At 36.5% G+C, this 12,594-nt stretch overlaps 1 protein-coding gene across 1 annotated transcript in view; it reads right to left on the minus strand.

Annotated features, from left to right (window-relative positions):
- Positions 1–1,578: 1,578 nt before the first annotated feature.
- ARSJ (arylsulfatase family member J) overlaps positions 1,579–12,594 on the minus strand; it is a 63,437-nt gene continuing 52,421 nt past the window's right edge. Inside the window, 2 exon segments of the mRNA XM_065878018.1 lie at positions 1,579–1,857; positions 1,859–2,729. Of these exon segments, the coding sequence (XP_065734090.1) occupies positions 1,579–1,857; positions 1,859–2,729 (1,150 nt within the window).

Genomic DNA, 12,594 nt, shown 5'->3' on the forward strand with positions numbered 1-12,594 from the left:
TCAAATTCGATTTTTAACAACGCCAGATAGGACCCATATATTCATTTCTCTGTATCTCCCCACCAAGTCCACTTTGTATAAGAGTAGGGTCATTACAAATCTTATTTATTAATAAGAGAACACTTTTCTCCATGCAGTGGTCAAGTGGAAATATCTCTTATTTGCAAAATCCATATTATATTACTATGGTTGTTAGCAAATCATACCTTCATTTGCCTATTTGTAAAGGTTTTTGTTTGTTAAAATGAATAATATAATTCTATATAGATGTTAAATCAGAAAAGCCACACAATCTGCTGGTGCTATAAAATATGTCATTTTAATAATTAAGATACATAAATAAAGTGTTTATGACAGAAACAATAAAGTTGTCTCTCAATTCTGTACAAACGCTGAATTTCCAAGTAATTTGTAAGGAATATATTCATCTTGTTACATTCAAAATAATGGTTGAACAATGATGATTATCATTTTTTTCTTTTTATATTCTATAAATTCACACACTATTAATTTATAGTATTACAGTACTTGATAATCTTGATAATATGAAATAAAATTCTTCTAATGGTATGTAGAAAATAAAATAATTAAAAGTGATTTGTAAAACTATTTATGAAAACAAAATAATATTTTTTCTGTAAAAATAAATTATGTACTTTATTCTGAAACATCACTCTATTAAAGTGTTTAGAAAATAGTTACATTCACGTTTTGGCAGTGTGCTCAAACATTCTTATTTGCCATTCCCTTATGCATGATAAAGTGAGGTGCAAGCTGTTCACATGTGAGAAAAACAGCTTATTTTCACAGGAAAGGAAATGATATATGAAATAGAATTAATTAAAAAAACCCAAGTGTCCTATGATAGATATACAAAAATTCTCTAAGAAGAAAATGTTCTTCAAGGCCTTTGAGGTGATGCAACCTTTGACTACACTTCATCAAAGGTGGTTTTTAATCATGCTGCCCTGTAACTTCCATCAAAGTAGCATGTCCATCAATTGCGGGTTACAGTCCAATGTTATAATTTAAAGCATAGTGTTTGGTCAGTTGACTGAAGCACAACAGCTGGACTCGTCACTGACCACCTTTTATGAACGAGCAAGAGAAACAAACATCTCCTTTCTGCTCTAAGCATGGCTTCCAAGAGTAGCACCTTTGGCACTGAGCACAAGCTTTCCAGGTGGCAGAAGTCTCTGGAGTAGCACAACACAAACACAGCGAGGCTGATGGCAGGAATCCCACTGAGCCAAACATGCTGGTTCATCTAGAAAACTGGTGAAAGACTAAGTACTGATTTAAGTTTAACCAGACAGGAAAAAATTTGTACCTATCCACGAGGAACACCCAATCGGCAATTTGTAAACGAACCCGCTTTCTGCTGTTTCTTCCTTGTCTTACTCTTCTTCTGCTTTTTCTCAGTCTTATTTTTGCGTAGCTTCTGTTTCTTGTTTTCCTCTTTATACCATGGTCCCCAGACGCCTCCATTGAGCCGCGGGTTACTTCTGGGGTCTTTGGGGGGGTATCTGACAGGCACAGCCGTCTTGTTGAACTGTGAGAGCCTCCGGAGGAGCTGCTTCACGACTCCGGGGTACCTGTTAGAAAGGTCCACTCTCTCGTAGGGGTCGGCTGTGATGTTGAACAGCCATACACTTTTGCCAGTTGACAACGTAATCCGTTCGTTGTGCCACCGGTTCGGCCCTAGGTTGCTGAACGACTGAGGGGGCACCCAGTCACTGTACCCGGGGTTCCCTGTGAGCAGTTTCCAGTGCTGCACTCTGATGGCCGACTGGATGGCAGTGTTCCAGATCCCATAGCCTGCCGCCCAGGAGCCATTTTTTGCCTTGGTATAAATGGGGTCGATGTTGTGCAAAATATCTACTCGGGGAGAACGAAGGCCTTCACTTATGGTCTCCCAGATGTCATAGCCATCCAGTTGAATGTCCTCATCAATTTGTCCTTCAGCCAGTGAAATCAGAGTGGGGTACCAGTCAGTGATGTGCACAAGCTCCTTACACACCGTTCCCTTGTTTTTCAGAAGTGGGCTGTGCACGAAGCCAACAGCCCGGATCCCCCCTTCCCAGTAGGTTCCTTTGCTACCTCTGAGGGGCCAGTTACTTCCTCCTGCTGTGGGCTGGCCACCATTATCTGAAGAGTATATGATAATGCTGTTGTTATAGAAACCATATGTCTTTAGAGCCAGGGTCACATTGTTGATTGCTTCGTCTAAGCAGGAAAGCATGGCAGCATACCTGCGCCTATTTATGTTGATAATGGATCTGTAGTGTTCAAAATACCTGCCAGGGGCTTGCAGTGGAGAGTGCACAGCTTGGTAGGCAATATATAAAAATATAGGCTTTCTGGGGTCACGAGAAGCTAAGATTTGCTGCACTCTCTGAGTGTACATCTGTGTGGAGTATATGCCATTGTCGTAGTCCCAGGCAGCATTGTCATTTTCGTACAAGTCATAGCCACACATCCCGGGACTGTCACATTTGTAGTGTGTATAGTAATCGCCACTTCCCAAGAGGGAACCAAAAAAGGTATCAAATCCTCTCTTGGTGGGCATACATTCTTTTCTATAAAAACCCAAATGCCATTTTCCAACCATATGTGTTGAATATCCAACCTCTTTCAGCTTCTGAGGTAGGGTTGCATTGTCCAGAGGTAAGCAGTTGGGCTGTGTAGGTCTTATGATAGAATGTTGAAGTCCGGTATGTATCTGATACCTTGACAAAAGAGTAAAAATTGTGTCAGTGCAGGATAAAAGATAGATTCCACATAAAACAATGATTCTTAAATTAAGCAATGTTTCTATGAAGAGAAATGTTACCCCAAATAAAATATGACCAATTCAGTATTCTACTGTTGCTCAAAAGTCCTACCCTAATTAGCTACATGTTTAACATTTGAAATGCATTTGAATCAGTATTTTTGAAACTAAGGTTTCACCACCTATCTCAAAATCTTTTTAAAGTTCTTATAACAGAATTAATCTGAATAAACTTTAATCTTTTCATTAATTACATGACATAACAAACTAACATGAGAAAGGAAAGTATATAAATTTCAGAGTGTTTGTAACCGAGCAGGATCCTATGGAGCCTTCACAGGATAGACCCCACCTCCCAGCCCCCTCCCACCATGCCATGTCCTCTGCCTGCTTCTTGTTCTCAGAAAAACTTTAGCCTCCTAGGCCTTCCCCAAGTTCCAAAGAATAAGTTTAATCAGAGAAGTGAGAAAATGTAGAAACAAAGGAAAACAGTCAAGCAAGACAAAATAGTAATAGTTTAGCCATTAAACAAAGTCAAGGATCTTTAGTTCCTCTTCAAGGGCTAGAGCTAATATTCTGAGCCATATCTTTGAACTATTTTGTCGATTCTGAAACCCCCACCAGGTGGGAGAAGTTACCTGAATGCTGCCCACAAGCACATAGACCCCAGGCTGGTTGGAACCAGAAGGTTGAAGATGTTGACTCCTGGTTACCTCACCACCAACCAATCAGAAGAATGTCTATGAGCTGATCACACACCCCATAACCGTCTCCCTCACTGTGTCTTTAAAAACCTTTCCCTGAAAGCCATTTCAGGGTCTTTTGAGCACTAGCTGCCTAGACTCCTTGCTTGGGGACTGCAATAAATGCTGCACTTTCCTTCACCACAACCCGGTGGCAGTAGACTGGTTTTACTGGGCACTGCGCACAGGTGAGTGGACTCAAGTTTGCTTTGGTAACATGCTGTTGTTATTGTTGTTTTTGGTCTAAGGACCTCACATTAGTTCCTAAATCATTTTCTTTTCTTATTTTTTTTTTTTAAACATCTTTATTGGGGTATAATTGCTTTACAATGGTGTGTTAGTTTCTGCTTTATAACAAAGTGAATCAGCTATACATATACATATGTTCCCATATGTCTTCCCTCTTGCGTCTCCCTCCCTCCCACTCTCCCCATCCCACACTTCCAGGCTGTCACAAAGCACCGAGCTAATATCCCTGTGCCTTGCGGCTGCTTCCCCCCAGCTATCTACCTTACTACGTTTGTTAGTGTGTATATGTCCATGACTCTCTCTCGCCCTGTCAAAACTCACCCTTCCCCCTCCCCATATCCTCAAGTCCGTTCTCCAGTAGGTCTGCGTCTTTATTCCTATCTTACCCCTAGGTTCTTCATGACATTTTTTTCCCTTAAATTCCATATATATGTGTTAGCATACGGTATTTGTCTTTTTCTTTCTGACTTACTTCACTCTGTATGACAGACTCTAGGTCTATCCATCTCATTACAAATAGCTCAATTTCATTTCTTTTTAAGGCTGAGTAATATTCCATTGTGTATATGTGCCACATCTTCTTTATCCATTCATCCGATGATGGGCGCTTAGGTTGTTTCCATGTCCTGGCTATTGTAAATAGAGCTGCAATGAACATTTTGGTACATGACTCTTTTTGAATTTTGGTTTTCTCAGGGTATATGCCAAGTAGTGGGATTGCTGGGTCATATGGTAATTCTATTTGTAGTTTTTTAAGGAACCTCCATACTGTTCTCCACAGTGGCTGAACCAATTCACATTCCCACCAGCAGTGCAAGAGTGTCCCCTTTTCTCCACACCCTCTCCAGCATTTATTGTTTCTAGATTTTTTGATGATGGCCATTCTGACTGGTGTGAGATGATATCTCATTGTAGTTTTGATTTGCATTTCTCTAATGATTAATGATGTTGAGCATTCTTTCATGTGTTTGTTGGCATTCTGTATATCTTCTTTGGAGAAATGTCTATTTAGGTCTTCTGCCCATTTTTGGATGGGGTTGTTTGTTTTTTTGTTATTGAGCTGCATGAGCTGCTTGTAAATTTTGGAGATTAATCCTTTGTCAGTTGCTTCATTTGCAAATGTTTTCTCCCATTCTGAGGGTTGTCTTTTGGTCTTGGTTATGGTTTCCTTTGCTGTGCAAAAGCTTTGAAGTTTCATTAGGTCCCATTTGTTTATTTTTGTTTTTATTTCCATTACTCTAGGAGGTGGGTCAGAAAGGATCTTGCTGTGATTTATGTCATAGAGTGTTCTTCCTATGTTTTCTTCTAAGAGTTTGATAGTTTCTGGCCTTACATTTAGGTCTTTAATCCATTTTGAGCTTATTTTTGTGTATGGTGTTAGGGAGTGATCTAATCTCATACTTTTACATGTACCTGTCCAGTTTTCCCAGCACCATTTATTGAAGAGGCTGTCCTTTCTCCACTGTACATTCCTGCCTCCTTTATCAAAGATAAGGTGTCCATATGTGCGTGGGTTTATCTCTGGGCTTTCTATCCTGTTCCACTGATCTATCTTTCTGTTTTTGTGCCAGTATCATACTGTCTTGATTACTGTTGCTTTGTAATATAGTCTAAAGTCAGGGAGCCTTATTCCTCCAGCTCCTTTTTTCGTTCTCAAGATTGCTTTGGCTATTCGGGGTCTTTTGTGTTTCCATACAAATTGCGAAATTTTTTGTTCTAGTTCTGTGAAAAATGCCAGTGGTAGTTTGATAGGGATTGCAGTGAATCTGTAGATTGCTTTGGGTAGTAGAGTCATTTTCACAATGTTGATTCTTCCCATCCAAGAACATGGTATATCTCTCCATCTATTTGTATCATCTTTAATTTCTTTCATCAGTGTCTTATAATTTTCTGCATACAGGTCTTTCGTATCCTTAGGTAGGTTTATTCCTAGATATTTTATTCTTTTTGTTGCAATGGTAAATGGGAGTGTTTTCTTGATTTCACTTTCAGATTTTTCATCATTAGTATATAGGAATGCCAGAGATTTCTGTGCATTAATTTTGTATCCTGCTACTTTACCAAATTCATTGATTAGCTCTAGTAGTTTTCTGGTAGCATCTTTAGGATTCTCTATGTATAGTATCATGTCATCTGCAAACAGTGACAGCTTTACTTCTTCTTTTCCGATTTGGATTCCTTTTATTTCCTTTTCTTCTCTGATTGCTGTGGCTAAAACTTCCAAAACTATGTTGAATAAGAGTGGTGAGAGTGGGCAACCTTGTCTTGTTCCTGATCTTAGTGGAAATGCTTTCAGTTTTTCACCATTGAGGATGATGTTTGCTGTGGGCTTGTCATATATGGCTTTTATTATGTTTAGGAAAGTTCCCTCTATGCCTACTTTCTGGAGGGTTTTTATCATAAATGGGTGTTGAATTTTGTCGAAATCTTTCTCTGCATCTATTGAGATGATCATATGGTTTTTCTCCTTCAATTTGTTAATATGGTTTATCACATTGATAGATTTGCGTATATTGAAGAATCCTTGCATTCCTGGAATAAACCCCACTTGATCATGGTGTATGATCCTTTTAATGTGCTTTTGGATTCTGTTTGCTAGTATTTTGTTGAGGATTTTTGCATCTATGTTCATCAGTGATATTGGCCTGTAGTTTTCTTTCTTTGTGACATCCTTGTCTGGTTTTGGTATCAAGGTGATGGTGGCTTCGTAGAAGGAATTTGGGAGTGTTCCTCCCTCTGCTATATTTTGGAAGAGTTTGAGAAGGATAGGTGTTAGCTCTTCTCTAAACGTTTGATAGAATTCACCTGTGAAGCCATCTGGTCCTGGGCTTTTATTTGTTGGAAGGTTTTTAATCACAGTTTCAATTTCAGTGCTTGTGATTGGTCTGTTCATATTTTCTATTTCTTCCTGATTCAGTCTTGGCAGGTTGTGCATTTCTAAGAATTTGTCCATTTCTTCCAGATTGTCCATTTTATTGGCATAGAGTTGCTTGTAGTAATCTCTCCTAAATCATTTTCTGAAATAATTTCCAGCTGAGTAGGAAGAACTAAACATTCATGCAAAAATTATACCAAAATCTCCTGTTTGATTGTCAAAACCTGTTAAATCTCTGTAATGAGAAAGAAAATATTTCTGACTCACAATACGCTATTGTTGAAAAGCCATTTTAGGTAAATCTTTTAGCTAATACTACAGAAGAATTACATTTTTCCAAAAACAGCAGGAAATGAATCCTTTCATATGTTTCCCACAGTGTCTCCTTTTTAAGAAAATTATATTCACTTACAATGTAGTCTAAGAAAACAAGGTAACTCTTTCTATACATTAAAATTAAGCAGTTGTTAATTTCTGGTATTGTTCTCTTCCCAAGGATATTTTGCCAAGGGACTTTTTTCCAGAGAATGGTATGAATTTTCAACTGGGTCAAGATGTACCCATTAGTTCATGCCATTTTAAGAGTGATTAATATCTATAGTTATTACATAAGTTTAAAAAGACTTTTTAAATAGGAACGATAGAGATTCTGAGAAAATGAAGTTTTTAGAGAGTGTTAATGTAAAAGTAAAAATATTCTTGGAATCAAATTACAAAGAGTAATATTGAGATCAAAAATATTTTTTTTTTCCAAATCGATTGAACCTGAAAGGTCAACGTATTACACATGTCTTTGGTGAAGAGTTCAATTTATTTTCAAATGTTCAAATGATAGTATAATGCAACTGTGAGTTCTTTCAAAGTGTCAACAGCAGTAACAGGCTGATGGTTTCATAGAAGTTGTAGGGATGTCCAGTCACTAACACAAGGCAGCATTCATATGGGTCCTGTCTACGCAGCTGATCATTTAGCTGTCAAAGTTCACAATTAACACACTTGTGGTAATTTAAGTAATAAATTGCCAAAGAAATAAGCTTTTCATATGTATTATTTAGCACTAAATTCATAAAGTCTTATTGCTCTTGATAATTATTGATTCAGTTCAGGATCATTCACTTCTGAAACCACTAATTTTTGTATAAGTACATGACAAATTGGTAACACCTATCAATATAAACATTGAGGATATTTAAAAAGGAGAAATCTGTATGATGTAAGAATTTGAGGGAGGATTTGTGGGCATGGGTTACTAACTAATTACCTTATGCAGAAAATGTACTTGGCCAGAAATCTATTCAAGTAATTGAACAGGTAACCAATTAAAGTCTTTCTAATTAAATTGGGCATTTTTGCACCTAGTACTAAAGGCAAAGGGAATTGAGGCTTTTGAAATTGTAAAATAGAGAAAATGTTCATACAAAAAGAGTACGAAAGAAGAGGGCTGCTGCTTTCAGAAGATGGTACAGTGTTAGCAGATAAATAAGAGAGTTCAGCGTTATTAATCAACGATGTGGTTTCTGTCTTCTCCAGAATAGAATGGTTTTCATATTGGAAAATTTAGAATCAACAGTATAAAGGTTGGCAGCAGTTCCTAACAGAAGAGAGCTTTTCAGGGCAGCTCCCGCTTAAATGAGTTCAACCCTGTAGGGCCAAATAGGAGGGAGTATGAGGTAAAATTGGAGGCAACGGTTAAGGGTATAGGTTTTGGGGCCAGACATAACTGGGTTTGAATTTGCTCGACTGCATATTAGCTGTGTGACTTTGGTCAGTACTTATCCCCTCTGATCCTCAGCTTCCTCATTTTTAAAATAGGGATAATAATACATATTGGGTTGTTGTAGCATCAAAAGAGAGCACAGAGTCTGGTAAGGAGAGTACGTTCAGTAAATGATAGCTTTTATTATTATTATCCCAGAGTTCTGAATCATATGTCACTAACATATTTCTTTAAAGTTTTATCATTTATAGGCCTTATTTCACATGCATTATTGCATTTAGTCCTCATTACAACAGTGAGAAGGATTCTTAACGTTCATTTTATAGATGGAAGATAGAGACATAGAGATGTCTCCCAACTCCCCAACCTGCCCCCAGGCTGTGAAACATGTTCCTGAACAACAAGGGCTAAGCCTGATGCTTTCTCTAGTCTCTTTAAGAGTTAATTCCACTACTTCTTGAAAAATCAAGGAGCAGAGGAAAGATGCCACGTCAGTCTTGAGAAGTGAATCTGTTCTAACTTTCTAATTAAAGATAGGAAGAATTTATAAACCAAATAGTGAGGCTTATGCTGATCCCCCCAAATTTTGAGAACAACTTTTTAAGTAGATAATTTGTGAGCATCAAACAAACAAGCAAACAAATTAGGTAGAATCAAAAGAAAAGTCCTGCCAAGTTAGCTTCATTTTCTTTTTTAAAAAAGGATCAGAATTAGGAAAATAGCTTAGGAAAATGATAGGCATTTAAGGCTGCCCATGATTCTTTTCTTATAAAATAACAGTAAATCAACTGTATGACAGCACTCTATATTTGTGATAAGAATGATAATCTTACACTTTCAAACCAGTTAACTGCATACGGAAACTTTTCATTTACATGATATTCTCTGGCTTCTACAACAGTGTGGAGCAGGCAGGCGGGCTCCATTTATTAGTTCCATCTAACAACAACAATAACAACAATAAAAGGACACTGAAACTCAGAGTAATTTAGTGGCTTTCCCAAGTTTTACAGCTGTAAGTCTTGGGTTCTATACTGGAATCCAGATTTTTGGCTTTGGAGACTCACACTGTACACTCACAGCTAACTGAACAGTTAGACCCATGTAAAGTTTGGGTTAATTTATTTGCATTAATCTTCAGTATTTATTCATTTCTGTAGTTAAGTTATATTACTGAGTTTATAACATGTGCTAAGAATTAAGTTTTTGTTTTGTTCTGTTTCTCCCCCTGCCCCCAGAGCTGTTATATTACAAAGTGGGTTGTAAGTAAAGATTCTACTGGCAATGAGGGTGACATGAAGCTAAGAGTTCTCTGAACCCTGGGATCAGATGGAGATGGTGCTGTCAGTCATGAAGAACAGCATGCTAAAAATGCTAAAAAATTTTTTTATTTCAGGAAGGAGATGGTTGGGCTCTAGGGAAGATCTTGATAGAGTTTTTGGCTTGTCAGTGACATTGACTTGGCAGCAGCAACTAGCTGGAAGACTAATCAGATAATTGTTCAAAATAAACTAAAAAATAGTATATTAATATTAACTGATTAACTGGTTGAGAATCCCCGATCTGGAAAGAAGTTTCTGGAGCAGCACAACTGGGCCCTTTCTTTGGCTTCAACTCATTGATAATTATTATCCATGACTTAAATAAAGAAATAGAAGACATGCTTATTATGTAAGAGGAATAGTTAAAAGTGGCATAATGAAGATTCAAAGTAATCTAAATGACCCGAAATGTTGTTGAAACAGATGATAAAGTGTACATAGAAAGTTAAAGAAGGGCTTAAAGACTGAAAGGGAATATGTTAAAAAGACGTAGAATCCTGAATTAAGGGGCTCTTAACTGGCCAAATCTGGGACAAGGCAAGCATCAAAATAAACAGTAATAAATTACACCCGCTGAATAAAATAGGAGACCCTGAGTCCATACTAATATAAGTAAATGGGAAAAGTTTGGTATGCAATGGGATATTGATAGAGTCTCAAAGTACCTCCCCACAAAACACTTATTAATTATATATATGGAAAAGAGTAACCACACACTGGAAGTGCTTGATAAACACCACATTAATCAAGTGATCAAAGTTAACATCATCAGTAATCAGGATAAATCAATACCATGTGCCACCAGATAGGATGCAATGAGAATACAGCATTGTTTCTACAGTGTTCCACCCTAAGGTACACAATCTGAATCTAATTCTCAGTAAGTATCAGGCAAAACTAAACTGAGGGACATTCTACAAAGTAACTGACCTCAAATCTTCAGAAGTATCAAGGTTATATAAGTCAAAGAAGGACTGAGGAACTCTTCCAATTTGAAAGAGACTAAGGAGACATGAATAAATGTAATAACGCGATTCTGAATTGGAATGGTTACAATAAAGGACATACTTTGAGGACTAAATAGGAATAATAATGTTCTCCTGTTTTTGATAGTTCTTTTGTGGCTAATGTAGGAAAATATCTTTGTAGGACATATACACTACAGTATTGGAGATGATGGGGCATCAGGTTGGCAACTAATTCTCAAATGGTTCAGGAAAAAATGTTATTTGTGCTGTACTTGAATTTTTTCTGTAGGTATAAGATAGTTTCAAAAATTTTAAAAAATGTGTAAGAAAATCTAAATGGGTTAAACGAAAGGCACTACATGTTATTTAAAAAAATCAACTGTTTACATGTTAGTTATATAAGACTATGTAAATAGATGTGGGAAGTTGGATCTATCAGACTATGAATTTAATAAAAAGCAAAAAAGAAAAATAAGAGCTAAAATATATACACTGTACTAATTTATAAACATTATAGAAACTTATACAAAAATAGAAATTAAGACAGATAAGATAAAAATAAATGTAAATAGAATTTCTGGTATTTCTTCTTGCATTCTAATGAATCATCTTGTGTTGTCCTAGGGTGTCAGGACTACAATTTGTAGATTGTTGGTATAGGAAGGAGATTATAGGGAGATGAAAATCGAAGCACAGAGGGTTTTTTTTTAAGGCTATTAGTTTGGGTCAAAGATGATGGTGGCTTGGACTACCATCTAGTGGCAGTAAAAATGGAAGTAAGTGGATGGATCAAATGTATACTTTGGACTTAAGAACTGATAGGACAACTTCAATGAGGGGAGGGAGGATAATGAGAGAGGAAAGGGAAGAAAATAATGACTTCTAGATTTGTGGCTTTCATCATTTGGTGAATAGCAGATGGACCAGCTGGTCTCTGTTTTATTCCAAAGTATATAATTGGGACTAATGGGTAACATTACAAGGAGGCAGATTTCAATTCAATGCAAAAAAAAAAAAAAATTCTATAAAAGAAAAGAAACAAAGACCACAAAAAAATAGGTTAGATGATCATCTACCAAAGATTCTGTAAAAGACATACCTGAATTGGAAGAGAAGTACTAAATGACCTCTAAGGTTCCTTCTATAAAAATTCATGTGTCAAGGACTATAGCTTGGTGTTTCCATAAAGAACTCCATACGACCTCAGAGCAGCTTTACAAAACCAAGTTTATAATATTTATGTACAAGTATTTGATAAACAGGTTTCCACAATGCATCAACATATATTTAACTTCTTTCTTTGATAATATAAAGTTAGATTAAAAAATAGGTTTTTCACATAATGCATTCTGAATACATACTGTAATCATGTTTGCTAAAAAATAAACTAATTTTGAAATTTAGTGGATTTTTTTGGTCTCCATCTGGCTACCATGTGAAGAAAATTCCATATGAACAACAGTAAAACTAGAGTTGATGCCAAATCTGCTTAAAACAATAGCTATCATTCTCATTTTCCGGCCAACTTACAAGAAAAAAGCTAAGTGAGCCTTTCAGCTTGGCATTAGAACATGTGAAGAGTTTTGTAATCTTTTAAAATATTAATTTATATTACTGAGTGCTGGCAGTGGCGGTAGTTTTTGAATTCTCCTTTTTCTAATAATATCTAATACAATATTATTATTTTAATCCAATTACATATTTAATGTATCCCTGTAAGTACAAACCCTTACAAGGATAAAAAATGAATCCTAATAGTTTCATTCAGGCTCTAAAATCCAGGATGGTTAGAGGGTACTAAAGCAGCCAATAGTGCAGTAGAAACTGATAGTTTGAAGGGAAGGAAACAGGTATAATTGACTATAGTTTACGAATCAAATGTCATACAGATATTTATAAGTTAGAAATATATAACTTATTTTCCGTATGCTGAAAGGAGTTCCTTTA

Source organism: Phocoena phocoena, chromosome 5 (assembly GCF_963924675.1).
Source record: "Phocoena phocoena chromosome 5, mPhoPho1.1, whole genome shotgun sequence".
Taxonomy (NCBI): domain Eukaryota; kingdom Metazoa; phylum Chordata; class Mammalia; order Artiodactyla; family Phocoenidae; genus Phocoena; species Phocoena phocoena.